Consider the following 18001-nt stretch of genomic DNA (forward strand, 5'->3'; position numbering starts at 1 on the left):
TTTAGTAATTTATTGTAAGTGTAATAGTCCAGTTTATTGTATCATCTTATTTTATTTTATTCCATTTTATTAAATACTTGGCTGGTGTTTGAGTATTAATTTTTCTTGAATATGGAATTTACCAGCCCCATAGGCCTGTTTGAGGATGTGGAAGTTGATAGTTTAAATAAATTTAAGGTTGAACTAGACAAACATTTGGAGTGACCGGATGGCTGACATGGGAAGGGTTTTTTTTTTTTTTTTTTTTGTCTGATGCTGTATAAGATTGCTTTCTTGCATCATATGCCTCAACTAATGCTAATGCTAAAAATTTACTTAACTGCAATATATATTTTTACAAAACCAACTGAAGATGTATATAAATGTACCTCTTGTTGTGTCTCCCCTTCTAAATTATGTAGCTGCTTTAATTCCTGTTGCACTTTAGAAACTGCAGACTGCCTTCCTGAAAGCTTTCCTATACTAGAAACTGTAGAAGTGGAACTTTCGCATGAAGCAGGAGAGCACTACAACAACAACAACAAAAAAAAAAAAAAAAAAGCAATAAGCTAAATTCATACATTGCAATAAGTTAAATTAATTTCCGGACATCTTTTTATAACTCAAATATTTAACTATGTAATATTTAAGTGATAAGTGGTGTCCTCAAGGGGGTCCATGTTGGGCCCATTGTTGTTTTCTGCATTTATCAATAATATCAATGAAGGTATAGCAGGCTTAATGTCCAGGTTTGCAGAGGATACAGATGTGGGTAGGGTTGTTAATGACAGTACGCTACTGCAACAGGATCCAGAAAAGTTGAGCAAATGAGCTGCTGAGAGGTGATAACTGAAGTTTTACATTGACAAATGCAAAGTGCTGCATAGGGGTAGCAGTAACTCCAGAGTAACATACCAACTGTGTGGTACTACACTCAGTGTATTGGAGAATGAAAAAGATCTGGGGTAATTGTGCAGCCAGATATCAAGTTTTCTGAACAGTGCAGACATGCTACAAGAGTAGCTTATTATGGGTTCTTGTCAATAATATTTGGGAATTTTGCTAGCAAGGATAAGGAAGCGATTATCCCCTTGAATAAGGCAATGGTCAGGCCACACCTTGAGTGCTACATACAAGTCTGGAGGGCTCATTTTAGGAAGGATGTGGAGCTGCTAGAATGAGTACAGAGAAAGGCAACAAGATTGGCGAGGGATGAAGGGGCACTCTTATGAAGAAAGGCTTAAGTTCTGTAAATTGCAGCTTCTGGAGACTAGGAGGACTAGACCTGTGAAGCAATCTGATTGAGGTGTATAATGCCTTGAATGGGTTGAGCGGCTCAATGCTGATGGGATTCTTCCATTTGCTCAGATTCTGTACCTAAGGGGGGGCATAAATTGAAATTGAGGAAAGACTGTTGTAGAATAGATGTGGGGATATTTGGCTTTAGCCAGCAGGTGGTTGATTGCTGGAACAAAATTCCATCTGTCTTTGTGGAAGTTAATGATTAAATAAATTCAAGGCTGAACTAGACTTACGAAGAAAGGCTTAAGTTTTGCGAATTACAGTGTCTGGAGACTAGGCACCAGCGAGGTGATCTGATAGAGGTGTACAAAGCCTTGAATGGCTTGAGCATGCTCAATGCTGATGGGATTCTTCCTCTTGCTCAGAATAATCACCTGAGAGGGCATAAATTCAAATTGAGGAAAGATAGATGTAGGATAGATGTGCGGAAATTTGCCTTTAGCCAGCAGGTGGTTGGTAGGTGGAACAGACTTCCATCCCTTGTCGTGGAAGTTGATAGCCTAAATAAGTTTAAGGCTCAGCTGGACAGGCAATTCGAACGAACAGAGGGGTGAAGTGGAAGTGGTTATTTTTTATTTATTATTTTTGGCTGATGCTGCATAAGCTTGCTTTCTTGCATCAAATGCCTCTACTAATGCTAATGCTAATGCTAGACAAATTTCTGGAGTGAATGGATAGGTGAAACGGGAAGGGTTTTTTTTTTTTTTTTTTTGCCTGACGGAATATTAGCTTGCTTTCTTGCATCATATGCCTCTGCGAATGCTAATTTAGGAAGACAATTAATTATCAGGTATCTATGACAATGAAGCTGTCTCTGATGATATTTACAATTTAATGTAAACAAACTGTTTGAATGGAAGTGCTGGATTTTTCTGACTTATAGATATTTGAATGCTGAATAGTAGGATTTATTGTATTCCTTATTTTATAAGAAACAAACATGTGGTTACTCCTGCCATTGATTTTTCTAAAGGCACAGCATGTTAGACAAACATTACTCCTCCTAACTGATCAAGTGATATATGTACAGAGAGAAACTGCCGACACTGCTCCTTGCCTTTGTATGCTAGTCACGTGATATCAATGCCACTATTCTGGTATACTTTCCTCGGATCTTGGCGACCAGCAGTCTGAGAGAACACAGGTAGCCTCTTCCACACCTACAAAGAATGATAAGGAAGTGGTGTTACAATGAACGGCATCTCTCCATGCCACAGGTATGTTGGTATAATCATTAATGATCAGTGCCAAGTAGCACTCCTTCAGGATCACTTGAACAAAGTTTTTTTTTTTTTTTTTTTTAGGAGCATTAGCAACTAAGGCCATATTGCTCCGGGGATATGCGGTGGTCATTCCCTGACCTTTCTGCATCCTCCGTATTTGGTGGTCACGGGCTCGAACCCCGGTCTAATCAAGAAGCGTGTGCTACGCACTGCTGCTCCTGCCCACCTGGCTACGGAGGCGCCACTTGAACAAAGATGGCCAGAAAAGTGGCAGCTATGTTTTAATGTAACAAATGCAAAGTCTTGCATTTGTCACATTAAAATTAATTTTTAGTTTTAATGCAGCAAATGCAAGGTCTTGCATTTGCTGCATTAAAACACAGCAATCCCAAAATAAATTACACACTTGGTGGGGTTGAATTAAAAACTGTAGAAGAAGAAAGGGATATGGGTGTTACAATACAGGCAGATATAAAGTTTAAACATGCAGCCACTAAAGCACATGATGATCCATCAATGATTTATCAAACATTATCCTGCAGAGATAGAGATGTCATAATACCACTGTATAAGGCAATTCTAAGACACATTTGGAATACTGTGTTCAAGTATGAAGACAGCATTTGAAAAATGACATTGAGCATCTTGAAAGGGTCCAAAGACAGGCAACCTGCATGGTGAGAATGGCAAAAGGTCGACTGTACAAGAAAAAACTCCAATTATGTGAGCTATAGAGCTTGGCAACTAGTCACTTCACAGATAACCTGAGAGGGATTAGTAAAATGAATGAAGGTGGAATTTTCATTGTTTAAAGAATTCAGAAGTAGGAGCTATAAATACAAATTACAGGGGGTTGAGGTTTAGATTAGATTTCAGCCAGCAAGTTGTTGAATATTGGAACAAGTTGCCTTCACTGGTAGTTGAGGCTGACAGTTCGAATAAATTCAAATGTCAAATGGATAGTTACTTATGTGAGGAGGAAAACACACAATTTGTATTTTCTTATCTACTTTTTTTTTGTCTAGTGCAGAAAAGTCTATGGTTCCTTGCACTATATGGCAAATGCTATTACTGGCACTATATGGCAAATACAGATACAATTGGCGCCTCCATAGCCAGGTGGGAAGGAGCAGCAGTGCGCAGCACACGCTTCTTGATTAGACCGGGGTTCAAGCCCGTCACCACCAAATACGGAGGATGCGGAAAGGTCAGGGAATGACCACTGCATATTCACGGAGCAATATGGCCTTAGTTGCTAATGCCCCTAAAAACCAAATAACAATAACAGATACAATTAAAAGATCAATATCAAATTCAGAATAATATAAAGAGAATATTTAAGTACTTACATCTCTAAACAACTGCTTCATTGAACTACTATCACAGGGATAATGCACAGATTCCTCAGAATAACTATTGTTTCAAAAAAAAAAAAATATATATATATATATATATATATATATACATATATCAATAAAAGGAACTGCATTTCAATAAATTTTTCACAAATTATTGGTTCTGTTCTTTATACAAAATACAGTACTGTTAGGAATATGACTAAAAAATTGAAATAAACAAACTCAGAATAGAAATACATAAAATAAACAATTTTAATGCACAAGGTAGCTTGCAACATACTTTTAAGAATGGGTTCATACTTTTAAGGGCCATACTTTTAAGAATGGGTTCAGGACACTGAAAACAGGAATACATATAAACACATGTCCAATTCTGAACAGTTACGTAGCTATGATTGTCTGAATTTTAAAAAATGGCTATGGAGTTTCAATGGTAAAAAATAATAAGAATAAACAAATATGTACAGAGCATGAGTAAACATTTTACAACATATGTAGCTGCTTATTCTTTTTTTATTAATTTCGTTATTTTATACAGGGTATTTCATCATATGAAATAACCTATATATTAACAATAGAGTAATACGAAGGATACAACTAATTTTATCTAATTTTTCTCCTCTCTTAAAAAAGGTTTATATTAAAGGCTTGCATTAACTTTCCAGCCAGCTACTGGGAACTAACACAATCCCCAGTGTTTTGTTGGAGCTTTGCAAATGGAAAAATAGAATTTAAATTCTATATAGTGGGACTAACTGATGATGTTACCAAAAGCAAATTCAAAAAATGGGAAGAATTCAAAAAAATAATCTTGGAGACTACTAGGCTTTTCATACCAACTAAGAAATATTGTTCAAGATTTAGGCCTAAATGGATGTCAGATGAACTAATTAGATACAGGGAAGAGAAGAAAAATGCATGGTATACATATAAATTGACAGGTGACACAGAAGACTATGATAGATATAAGCTGGTCTGTAACCAAGTTACAAAAGAGGTTGGGTAGGCAAAGGCAGATTACCAGAAATCTTTGGCAAAGGATGCAAATAAAAACAGCAATGAGTTCTTTACTTATGTAAACTCTAGAAGGAAGGGGAATGAATCAGATTGGTCCACTTGATATTGATGGTTCAACTCTTGCCCAGGTAGCTAACAAACTAAATGAAAATTTTGCACCTACATTCACACATGAGGAGTTATTCAGAGAGAGGAATGCCAGAGGTATTAAACTCTGGCAGTAAGCTAGATAATCTTATAATAACTGAGAGTAAAGTAGAGGAGAAATTGTTGAAGATAAACATAAGAAAGGCACCTGGGGTGGATGGAATCTATCCAGTTATATTAAAGGAGGCAGCAAAGGAAGTAAGCAAACTCTTAGCGATAATTATGAGAGCTTCGTTGGACTCATGGGAGGTACCCATGGACAGGAGTTGTGCAAATGTGACCCCAATCCACAAAGGAGGATCAAAGAGAGAGAGACAGGTAATTACAGACCTGTTAGTTTAATTTCTGTTACAGGTAAATTAATGGAGGCACTAGTTAAAGAAGCACTGCAGGATCACATCTAGACAAGACTTCAGTTATAGCTCCCACACAAACCCATGCTGTGTTTATTCCTTATTGTATTTCTTGTCTGACCAATTTCATTAGATACTATTATGTGGTCACAAAGGAACTGGATGCAAACAATAATTTTGATATTATATATTTGGATCTCAGAAAGGCTTTTGATACTGTTGCACATGAAAGACTGCTGCACTAATTGGAGCAGTGTGGCATTGCAGGCAAATTGCTGCTATGGATAAAGGGATGGTTGAGTGGGAGAAGACAGAGAGTGGTAATCAATGGGCACTGCTCTTTGTGGACTAATGTTATTAGTGGAGTCCCCCAGGGTTCAGTGTTGGGTCCAAAGTTGTTTTCTGTATTCATTAATGATATTGATGATCTTATATATCAGGCAGGCTTAATGTCCAAGTTTGCAGACGATATGAAGATCGGCAGGGCTGTTAATAACACTAATGACAGTAAGCTGCTGTAACAGGATCTAGAAAAGTTGAGCAGATGGGCTGAGAGGTGGGAACTGAAGTTTAATATAGACAAATGTAGAGCACTGCATATGGAAAGCAGTAACCCCAGAGTAACGTATCAACTGTGTGGTACTATATTGACAGTGGTAGAGAATGAAAAGGAACTGGAGGTAATTGTACAGGCAGATATGAAGTTTTCTCAGCAGTGCAGGCGGTCTGCAAGAGTAGCTCATGGTGTCTTGTCAATGATATACAGGAATTTTTCTAGCAGGGATAAGGAGGTGGTTATCCCCTTGTATAAGGCAATGGTCAGGTCACACCTAGAGTACTGTATACAGGTCTGGAGGCCTCATTTTAAGAAGGATGTATAGCTGTTGGAACGAGTACAGAGAAGGGCAACAAGATTAGTGAATGGAATAAAGGATTGCTCTTACGAAGAAAGGCTTAAGTTTTGTAAATTACTGTGTCTGGAGACTAGGCACCTGCGAGGTGATCTGATTGAGGTGTATAAAGCTTTGAATGGTTTGAGCATGCTCAATGCTGATGGGATTCTTCCTCTTGCTCAGAATAATCGCCTGAGAGGGCATAAATACGAATTGAAGAAAGACAGTTATAGGATAGATGTGCAGAAGTTCGTCTTTAGCCAGCGGGTGGTTGATTGCTGGAACAAATTTCCAACAGTCATTGTAGAAGTTGACAGCTTAAACAGATTCAAGGCAGAACTAGACAAACATTTGGAATGAGTAAATAGGTGAAATGAGAAGTGGGTGCATGCTGTTTTTTTTTTTTTTTTTTTTGCTAATGCTATATAAGCATGGTTTCTTGCATCATGTGCCCTTGCTAATGCTAATGCTAAAGAATAGCAATAGTTTGCTGAGAGGTTGTGTGTCTTCAAGTTAAAGTAAAATATCTGTTTTCTAACAATACAATCTTTTCACCTGCTATCACATCAAGAAAAATGCAGTCAAAAATGATAATGATATTGTTTATGATTACATCTAGCTGTATTGAAGGGTTCTGTTATTTCAAACCTCCCACAATTACAGCCAAGCTTCGCATAATGCGAGTTTGTTTAACACGTTTTTCAGTTACCGCTATTTGTAAAAATTATACCACTTTATTCAATTTACACCATGCATATTTCCAGTTAATGTGATCTTTTTTTTTTTATAAGATACTTGAAAAAGATTTGAATTGCGCTTTAAGCTTACCGCGCATCGGATGGACAATAAACAAATGTTTCCCTGCTGCCCATCTCAGAGCGCTCCATCAAACATCGAAAGAAAGAAGGCGTGTTACTCGCCTCCTACTAATAAAGTCAATGCAAACTTGCACTGATTGATGAAAAGAGAAAGTTAACACTGTTCAAATATTTCCGTAACAAATCATTTCTTCATTGTGTATTTTATGTAAGAGGTTCCCAAACTTACTCGATTCACGGCCGACTTAATGTCTCAATAATTTTTTCATGGTGCACAACATGTGTGAATGTCGATGCAAAATATTCATTTAGTTTGTTAGCTACTTGAGCAGGATCATCAACAGTTGAACCATCAATATCAAGTGGACCAATCTGATTCATCCCCTTTCCTTCTAGAGTTTACATATAAGTAAAGAACTCTTTGCTGTTTTTCTTTGCATCCTTTGCCAAAGATTTCTCATAATCTGCCTTTGCCTGCTTAATCTCCTTTGTGACTTGGTTAAAACTAGCTTATTTCTATCATAGGCTTCTATGTCACCCATTAATTTATATGTATTCCATGCATTTTTATTCTCTGCCACGTCTCATTAGTTCATCTGATATCCATTTAGGCCTGGCGCCTCCGTAGCCAGGTGGGAAGAAGCAGCAGTGCGTAATGCACGCTTCTTGATTAGACCGGGGTTCGATCCCGTCACCACCAAATACGGGGAGGCGGAAAGATCAGGGAATGATCACCGCATATTCCCGGAGCAATATGGCCTTAGTTGCTAATGCTCCTAAAAACCAAATAACAAACAAAACAAACCATTTAGGCCTAAACCTTGAACAATATTTCTTAGTTGGTATGTAAAGCCTAGTAGCTTTCAACATTAATTCTTTCAATGCTTCCCATTTTGAATTTGCTGCTGGTAACATCATCAGCTGGTCCCACTGTACAGAATTTAAATACTGTCTCAGATCACCATAATTACCTTTACGAAAGCAAAAACCCTTCCCTTTATCCCTGATGGTAGTTATCTCTTTGAGTAAATCCCACTTCAGCAACTGTGATCACTGCCACCTAGTGGTTCCTTTATCTGCAGATTCTTAATGTATGAATCATCACTACTGATAATGAGATCAAGAGTATTACTCCCTCTAGTTTCCTCTCGAACATGCTGATGTAGAAAACAATCATCCGATAAATCCACAAAAGCCTTGCTAGTGTGTGAGTGACCAACCCACAAATTCCAGTAATATCCGGGAAATTAAAATCCCCCATTATAAGACTCTCTGATTTAATGGCCCACTCTATTTCCCTGTACAGTTTTTTATTATACTCATCAGAGTCATTAAGCCTATAACACACTCCTACTCTCAATTTTGATCTCCCAGTGCTTATGTCACACCAAACTGACTCGACATTGCACTGTCCAGTGATGTCAACTGGCTGCACTTCCTTGGATTTTATGTGTTTCTTAACTAATAGCATAACCCCTCCTCCCTTCCTATCCTGTCTATTCTTCCTGTAGACGTTGTACTCCCCAAATTCCAGTTCTGCATTCCTTATATCTGTGTGACACCACATCCTCCCAAGCTAGCAGTTTTCCGACCTGCTTAACACTGCCTTGATAGCATCAGCAGATATTCTTGCAACTTTCTATTTAAGTGTATCCCATCCCTGTAGAAGTAATCTCTCCTATTAACAAGTACAGAAAAGGCTGAAAAAAATTCTACCCCTAGAGCCTTCCACAATCTTTCCAGGGCTGATTTGCTTAACAAGGCTCTCATCATATACTCCCTCCTATCGTGTCTGGGCAGAATTGCAGACACTTTCAAATTCAACCCTAATTCACAGCTTTTTTTCAACAGTGACCCGTACTTGTTAAGTAATTCCGCCAGTCTCCTACTCTTAATATCATTAGTGCCAACACGTACAACAATATCACCTTTTGTGCCCTTATAAGATGATATCTGCTCTACAACGTCATCAACCTTTGCCCCTGGCAGACATACCCTGGTCCTGTTCTACCTCTCATCCCTCAACCATTGGAAGAAAACGTGTTACTTGTTTTGTCTCTCACTAATAAAATCAATGCAGACTTGCATTTAAAAATTCAAATTTTTAAATGGACCAGATGAAACTGGTACCACGAAGGAGATAACAGTAAAAGAACTAGATGAAATCTTTCGTATCGCAGAGAACCATAAACAAAAAGGTTTGAGGTTCTCTGCGTTATTTATTTAGCCAAGTCCCAAAGAAGATTGTTGTTGGCTATCGGAAATTGATTGACGAAAAGAGAAAGTCAACATTGTTCAAATATTTCCATAACAAATCGTTCCTTCATTTGTGTATTTTATGTCAGAGGTTCCCAAACTTACTCGATTCACGGCCCCCTTAGTGTCTCAATAATTTTTTCACGGCGTACGCAGACCAAAAGAAATACCTAACAGTTCCGTTTATTAAGTAGTTAGGTCCAAACAACTTAAAAAGAAATGTTGAAACTGTGAACTACCTCAAGCTAGTAGTTTGCGCAGTGTCCAACAGATGTCGAGTATCGCTGTGCTTCCCTCTAAAATTTAAAATATTCCGCGGCGCACAGTTTGGGTTGTTGTTGTTATTTGATTTTTAGGAGCATTAGCAACTAAGGCCATATTGCTCTGGGAATATGCGGTGGTCATTCCCTGATCTTTCCGCATCCTCCATATCTGGTGGTGACGGGATCCAACCCCGGTCTAATCAAGAAGCGTGTGCTACACACTGTTGCTCCTTCCCACCTGGCTATGGAGGAACCATGCACAGTTTGGGAACCGCTGTTTTATGCAATAAACATTTAATTCCATAATTATTTTCATTATCTTTTATATTGTATACAGTTAAAAAGTTATTTAAAAGGTATTTTTTAAAATTCTTTATGGACATTCCAGAAGGTCAACGACCAATTCTAAATTTTTCTCTTGATTATTAAATTCAACTAACGCGTTTCCGTTTTGCGCAATACGTTCATCGGATGAATTAATTGAGGTTAGCCGGTACTGGAAGCCAATCATTAGCATTAGAAGGGGCATATGATGCAAGGAAACAAGCTTAAACCGCACACGCCTAAAAAAAAAATAAAAATTTCAATTTCACCCATGCAATCGATCCAAAAATTTGTCCACTTCTTCCTTGAATTTATTTAAGCTATCAACTTCACCAACAACAGATGGAAATTTGTTCCAGCAATAAACTGTCCACTGGCTAAAGGCAAATTTCCACACAGCTATTCAAAAACTGTCTTTATGTCCCCTCGGGTTTGAAATCTGGGTAAGAGGAAGAATCCCATCAGCATTGAGCATACTCAAACCATTCAAGGCTTTATACACCTCTATCAGATCACCTCGCTGGTGCCTAGTCTCCAGACATTGTAATTTGCAAAACTTAAGCCTTTCTTCGTAAGAGCACACCTTTGTTCCATTCACTAATCTTGTTACCCTTCTCTGTACTCGTTCCAACAGCTCTACATCCTTCTTAAAATGAGGCCTCCAGACCTGTATACAGTACTCAAGGTGGGGCCTGACCATTGCCTTATACAAGGGGATAATCACCTCTTTATCCCTGCTAGAAAAATTCCTGTATATCATTGACAAGACACCATGAGCTACTCTTGCAGACCATCTGCACTGCTTAGAAAACTTTATATCTGTTTGCACAATTACCTCCAGGTCCTTTTCTTTTTTTTCCCTCTGTCACAGTGTGGTACCACAGAGTTGATACATTACTCTGGGATTACTGCTTCTCATATGTAGTACTTTACATTTGTCAATGTTAAACTTCATTTGCCACCTCTCAGCCCATCTGCTCAACTTTTACAGATCCTGTTGCAGCAGTGTACTGTCATTAGTGTCATTAACATCCCTGCTAACCTTCGTATCGTCTGCAAACTTGGACATTAATCCTGATATACCATCATCAATATCATTTATAAATACACAAAACAACAATGGACCCAACACTGAACCCTGACGGACTCCACTAATAACACTAGTCCATGAAGAGCAGTCTCCATTGATTACCACTCTCTGTCTTCTCCCACTCAACCATCCCTTTATCGATAGCAGCAATTTGCCTGCAATACCACACTGCTCCAACTTGTGTAGCAGTCTTCCACGTGCAACAGTAACAAAGGCTTTTCTAAGATCCAAATATATGACATCAAAGTTATTCTTTGCATGCAGTTCGTTTGTGACTACATCATAGTATCCAATCAAATTAGTCAGACTAGACTTCCCCTTAACAAACCCATGCTGTGTCCGAGCTATAACTCGTCTTGTCTAGATGATCCTGCAATGCTTCTTTAACCAGTGCCTCCATTAATTTCCCTGGAACAGAAGTTAAACTAACAGGTCTGATATTGCCTGTCTCCCCCTTCGATCCTCCTTTGTGAATTGGGGTCAAATTTGCACAACTCCAGTCCATGGGTACCTTCCCTGAATCCAGGGGAACTCTCATAATTATGGCTATAGATTTGTTTACTTCCTTTGCCGCCTCCTTTAAATAACTGGATAGTTTCCATCCACCCCAGGTGCCTGTCTTGTGTTTATCTTCAACAATTTCTCCTCCACTTTACTCTCAGTTATTACAAGATTATCCAGCTTACTGCCAGAGTTGAATACACCTCTGGCATTCCCCTCCCTGAATAACTCCTCATGTGTGAATGTCAATGCAAAATATTCATTTAGTGTGTTAGCTACCTGAGCAGGATCATCAACAGTTGAACGATCGATATCTAGTGGACCAATCTGATTCATCCCCTTCCTTCTAGAGTTTACATAAGTAAAGAACTCTTTGCTGTTTTTCTTTGCATCCTTTTCCAAAGTTTTCTCGTAATCTGTCTTTGCCTGCCTAACCTCCTTTGTAACTTGGTTACAGACCAGCTTATATCATAGGCTACTGTATCACATGTTAATTTGTATGTGTCCCAAGCATTTTCCTTGTCTGTGCCATGTCTAATTAGTTCATCTGACATCCATTTAGGCCTAAATCTTGAACAATATTTCTTTGTTAGTATGAAAAGCCTAGTAGCTTCCAAGATTAATTCTTTGAATGCTTCCCATTTTGAATTTGCTGTTAGTAACATCATCAGTTGGTTCCGCCGTATAGAATTTAACTACTGTCTCAGACCACTGTAGTCACCTTTCCGAAAGCAAAAACCTTCTCTTTACCCTTGATGGTAGTTACCTCTTTGAGTAAATCCCACTTCAGCACACTGTGATCACTGCCACCTAGTGGTTCCTTTATCTGAAGATTCATGATACATGAAGAATCACAACTGATAATTAGATAAAGAATATTACTCCCTCTAGTTGCCTCCCAAACACTGGGGATACATTGGCACATCTCCAGTCCATGGGAATCTCCTCTAGGTCCAAGGATGCTCTCATAATTATGGCTAAAAGTTTGCTGAATTTCTGTTCTGCCTCCTTTAATATAACTGAATAGATCCCATCCACCCCAGGTGCCTTACTTATGCTTAACTTCAACAATTTCGCCTCCACTTTGCTCTCAGTTATTACAAAATCATTTACCTCCCTGTTAGAGTGTAATAAACGTCTGCCATCCACTTCCCTACCGAATTCCTCATGTGTGAATGGAGATGCAAAATACTCATTGAGTTTGTCAGCTATCTAAGCAGGACCAATAGCTGAACCATCAATATCAAGTGGGCCAATCTGATTCATCTCCCTTCCTTCTAGAGTTTATATAAGTAAAGAAGTCATTGCTGTTTGTCTTTGCATCACTTGCAAAAGATTTCTTGTAATCTGCCTTTCTTGCCTAACCTCCTTTGTGAGCTAATTAGCATTAGCATTAGTAGAGGCATATGATGCAAGAAAGGAAGCTTATGCAGCATCAACCAAAAAAAAAAAAAAAAAAACTTCCACTTTACCCCTCCATTCGTTCGAAATACCTGTCCAGCTAAAGCCTTAAATTTATTTAGGTTATCAACTTCCACAACAAGGAGGGATGGAAGTCTGTTCCACCAGCCAACTACCCGCTGGCTAAAGCATGCCAAAGCAGTGGAAGCACACCTCCCAAAAAGGCAAAGACCACTCCATCTGCGAAGAAGGTGATGTTGTCTGTGTTTCGGGACAGAAAAGGGGTTATCCTGACAGATTACCTACACCATGGGTCCACACTTACTGGAGAATACTGCAGAAATCTTTTGAAAAAGTTACAAGTTGCTTTGAAGGTGAAACGATGTGGAATGTTAACCAAGGGTCTGTCTTCTGTCACACAATGCACCGGCTCATATGGCCGTTGCTATCACCAAATTTGTTGCTCAGTGTGAACTTTGAACTACTTTAAATCCATGCTGCGTCGGTGTCACGCATGCATCGCGTCTCATGGTGGAACCTTCGCGCATCTGTTGTAACATCATGAAATGCATCCATCTCGTACTCCATTGTTAATATTATGTCAAATAAATGTTTGCCACTAATTACTGTCTTGTGTCATTTCTGCTTCTTGTGCCTCTGCTACTACTTTCCCGTGACATTTCTGGTTATGGGTTCCTATGCGATTCACATTCCTTTAGGTGTTATCTACCTCCCTTAAACGTTTGTATCAATATTTTTGAGACACCCTGTATATATATTATTATTTATTGGATTCGCACAACAGGTGGTTAATTAGCCAGTGGATGGTTAATTGCTGGAACAAACTTCCATCTGCCGTGGAAGTTGATAGGCTGAATAAATTTAAGGAGGAATTGGACAGGCATTTGGAGGGAATGTTGTGATTTTTTTTTTTTTGGACTGATGCTGCATAACCTCATACACTTGTTTTCTTGCATCACATGCCACTACTACTACTACTACTACATGTGATGCAAGAAAGCAAGCTTATGCAGCATCAGACAAAAAAAAAAAAAACTTCCACTCGTTCGAAAGACCTGTCCAGCTGAGCCTTAAATTTATTTAGGCTATCAACTTCCACAAGGGATGGAAGTCTGTTCCACCAACCAACTACCCGCTGGCTAAAGCCAAATTTCCGCACATCTATCCTACATCTATCTCCAGTCCGTGGGAATCTCCCCTGAGTCCAAGGATGCTCTCATAATTATGGCTAAGGGTTTGCTTAGTTGCTTTGCCACATCCTTTAATATAACTGGATAGATCCCATCCACCCAGGTGCTTTTCTTATGTTTAACTTCAACAATTTCTCCTCCAGTTTGCTCTCAGTTATTACAAAATCGTTAAGTACCCTGCTACAATTTGATAATCTTCTGCCATTTTCAAACCTTAACAATTCCTCATGTGTGAATGTAGATGCAAAATGCTCATTCAGTTTGTTTGCTATCTGAGCAGGATCATCAACAGTCGAACCATCGATGTCAAGTGGACCAATCAGATTCATCCCCTTCCTTTTAGAGTTTATATAACTAAAGAAATCCGTGCTGTTTTTCTTAGCATCCTTTGCCAAGGATTTCTCTTAATCTGCCTTCGCCTGCCTAACCTCCTTTGTGACCTGATTACAGACTAGCTTATATCTGCCATAGGCTTCTGAGTCACTTGATAATTTATATGCATTTTTCTTCTCTGTCACGAGTCTCAATGGTTATCAGTTGATGTTACCAAATGATGTTACCAAAGGCCTAAATGCTTATCAGTTCATTTGAACCTTGAACAGTATTTCTTAATAGTATGAAACTTTTAGTAGCATCCATGATTAATTCCTTGAATGCTTCCCGCTTAGAATTTACTGTAGATAATATCAGTTGATCCCACCGTACAGAATTTAAAAACTGTCTGAGACCACTGTAGTCACCTTTATGGAGCCAAAAACCCTTTCCTTTACCCCTGATGGTAATTAAATCTTTAAGTAAATCCCACATCAGTACACCGTGATCACTGCCACCTAGTGGTTCCTTTATCTGCAAATTCTTAATACACGAATGATCACTGCTGATATCCAGATCAAGAGTATTACTCTCTCTGGTTGCCTCTCGAACATGCTGCTGCAGAAAACAATCATCCAATAAATCCACAAAAGTCTGACATGTCATCATCATCATCAGCCATTTTCAATCCACTGCAGGATGAAGGCCTCTCCAGCAACTTTCCAGCTCCTTCTGTTTTGAGCACTGGCCATCCATTTACTACTCAAAAACTCATGAATTTCATCTATCCATCTCCGCCTTTGTCTTCCAGGTTTTCTTCTAGCTCCTCTTGGGTACCATTCTGTTATTTTCTTAGTCCATCTGTCATCATGTCTTCGAGCTATGTGTCCTGCCCAGGACCATTTTAGTTCTTTAGTTTTGATAAGAATGTCCTTTACTTGAGTTTGCTGCCTAATCCATGTGTTTCTCTTCTTATCTAACAGTCTGATTCCCAATATGATTCGTTCCATTCTTCGCTGTGTGGTTCTCAGCTTCTCTTCCATTCTTTTGGTGAGTGCCCAAGTTTCACTTCCATAAGTCATGGTGGGGAGTATACATTGGTCCATTATTTTACGTTTCAGACAAACTGGGATATTGCTCTTCAGTATGTGACTATATTTCCTGAATGCTATCCATCCAAAATTTATTCTTCTCTTGACTTCCAGCCATTTATCATTATTACAGCTAATAACTTGTCCCAGATATGTATATGATTCCACCTTTTCAATTACTGCTCCTTCAATCATTATTTCCCTTTCTGTGGCATACTTGTTCATCATTACTTTTGTTTTAGACATATTAATCTTTAGTCCAAAATCCTTACTAGCTGTGCATAACTGATTAAGATTTTCCTCTAATTCTTTGGGATCATGGCTTATGACCACAATGTCATCTGCAAATCGCAAATGGTTTAGGTACTCTCCGTTCACATTGACTCCTTTCTGCGACCAGTCTAATCTTCTGAAAGCTTTCTCAAGGGCAGCAGTAAACAGCTTAGGAGATATTGTGTCTCCTTGTCGAACTCCTTTCTCAATTTTAAATTTCCTACTGTCTTTGTCTAGTCTAATAAAGGAGGTAGCACTCTCGTATATTTTCTTCAAAATCATAATATATGGGGTATCAATGCCTTGTCTTTCCAGTGCCCGAAACATTGCCTTATGCTGTATGGAGTCAAATGCCTTTTCATAATCCACAAATGCCAGGCATAATGGTGTTTTATATTCATTTGCTTTCTCCATTAGCTGTGATATTACATGAAGGTGATCCATAGTTGAGAATCCTGTCCTAAAGCCAGCTTGCTCTTTCGGTTGATTCTCATCCAGTATTCTTTCTAATCTGTTAGTAATGACCCTTGTGAACAACTTGTAGATGTGGGATAACAAGCTAATTGGTCTATAATTTTCAATTTCTGATTTATCTCCTTTCTTATGCGGCAAAACTATGATTGCATTATTCCACTGCTTAGGCGTCACACCTTTTCTAATGCACTTTGTGAAGAGCCTTGCCAGTTTTTGTGTTATGTCTCTTCCTCCCAATTTTAACAACTCTACAGTAACTTCATCTTCCCCCGGGGCTTTCTGATTCTTCATTTTCTTCGATGCATGTTCTACCTCATCAGGAAGAATATCGGGTATGTCGTATGTGTTGCTACTTTGCAATCCATCTTCCCCACTGCTGGCATCATTCCCCTGCTCCTTGTATAATTCTCTATAGTAGTCTTCTGCTATTTGAATTATGCCTTCTCTGCTGTTTATAAGTACACCATCGCTATTCTTCAGTTTCAGTATCATTTGTCTTTCTGTATTACTGCTCATGGCTGCTGATTTAAATCCTTTGTTTTCCCTTAATGCTTGTTCTACTTTTCTTGTGTTAAATCTTCTTATGTCCTCTCTGAGTCTCTTTCTAATGGCTTTGCATAACTCAGTATACTCAATTTTCTCCCTGTCAGTGTTTTTCTTGCTTTTCATTTGTCGTCTTCGGTTCATCATGACAAGTGTTTCTTGACTAATTTTTTCTTCTTTGGATTTCTTTTTCCCTATAGGTTTCTTGGGCTTTATCACTTTCAAAAAGTTGTAATATTCCTCGTCGATATCTTGGTCCTCAGCAGTCTGCAGAAGCTCATACTTGTTCTTAAGTTCCAGTACATACTGCTTTTTCTCCTCTTCTGTTATCTCAAAGACCTTTGTATTATTTACTCGAGTCAATTTTTTCCTTTCCTTTCCTACATCTATATCAAGTGTACATCTTACCATTCTGTGATCACTTCCAACATTTACCTTATTCAGGACGGTGACATCATTCACAATATATCTTCTATTAGTGAGGATGAAGTCGATTTCATTAGTAGTTAATCCATTTGGACTCTTCCATGTCCACTTTCTGTTCACCCTTTTCTTGAAAAAAGTGTTCATTACTGACAGTCCTTGAGATTCTGCAAATTCCACAAGTCTTTCACCTCTTTCATTTCTTTCACCAATTCCAAAATTTCCTATAGTTCCCCTTTCTGTGCTGTTTTGTCTTTTTCCAACCTTAGCATTGAAGTCTCCCATAATAATAGTGTAGTGGGTTTTCTGCTCATCTAGAAGACTCTCAATTTCAGTGTACATTTCTTCAACCTCTTCATCATCATGGCTTGATGTTGGTGCATAAATCATTATAATCTTTAGCTTGTATCTCTTAGAAATCTTGAGTATTAGTCTTGACACTCTTGGTGATGTACTTTTGAATTCCAAAATGTTGTTTTTAAAATCTTTATGGACCAGAAACCCAATTCCACCTTCACTCCTTTCACTGTTTCCATTGGTGTACAGCAGATTTCCACTTGATAAACTTATAAGTGATTCATTTCTTCTTCTTGTTTCAGCCAAACCGATGATATTCCAATTCACATCTTCTAATTCCTTTTCCAGCTCTAATATGCTGATATGAGCTCTAATATGAGCTTTTCCAGCTCATACAAGTCTGACATGTATGAGTAACCAACTCACAAGTTCCATTCAATATCTGGGAAGTT

General features: G+C 38.5%; 1 protein-coding gene across 2 annotated transcripts in view; it reads right to left on the reverse strand.

The window, feature by feature from the left end:
* LOC150078833 (uncharacterized) overlaps window positions 1-18001 on the reverse strand; it is a 198783-nt gene that overhangs the window by 114851 nt on the left and 65931 nt on the right. For both annotated transcript variants that reach the window (XM_090384142.1, XM_090384141.1), the window contains exons 6-7: window positions 3854-3917; window positions 369-506 (exon numbers count right to left, since the gene is read on the reverse strand). In XM_090384142.1, coding sequence (XP_090240268.1) covers window positions 369-506; window positions 3854-3917 — 202 coding nt within the window. The remainder of the gene's footprint in view (window positions 1-368; window positions 507-3853; window positions 3918-18001) is intronic.

The sequence above is a fragment of the Mastigoproctus giganteus genome, chromosome 10 (genome assembly GCF_048544385.1).
Source record: "Mastigoproctus giganteus isolate SK-2022 chromosome 10, ASM4854438v1, whole genome shotgun sequence".
Classification (NCBI taxonomy): Eukaryota; Metazoa; Arthropoda; class Arachnida; order Uropygi; family Thelyphonidae; genus Mastigoproctus; species Mastigoproctus giganteus.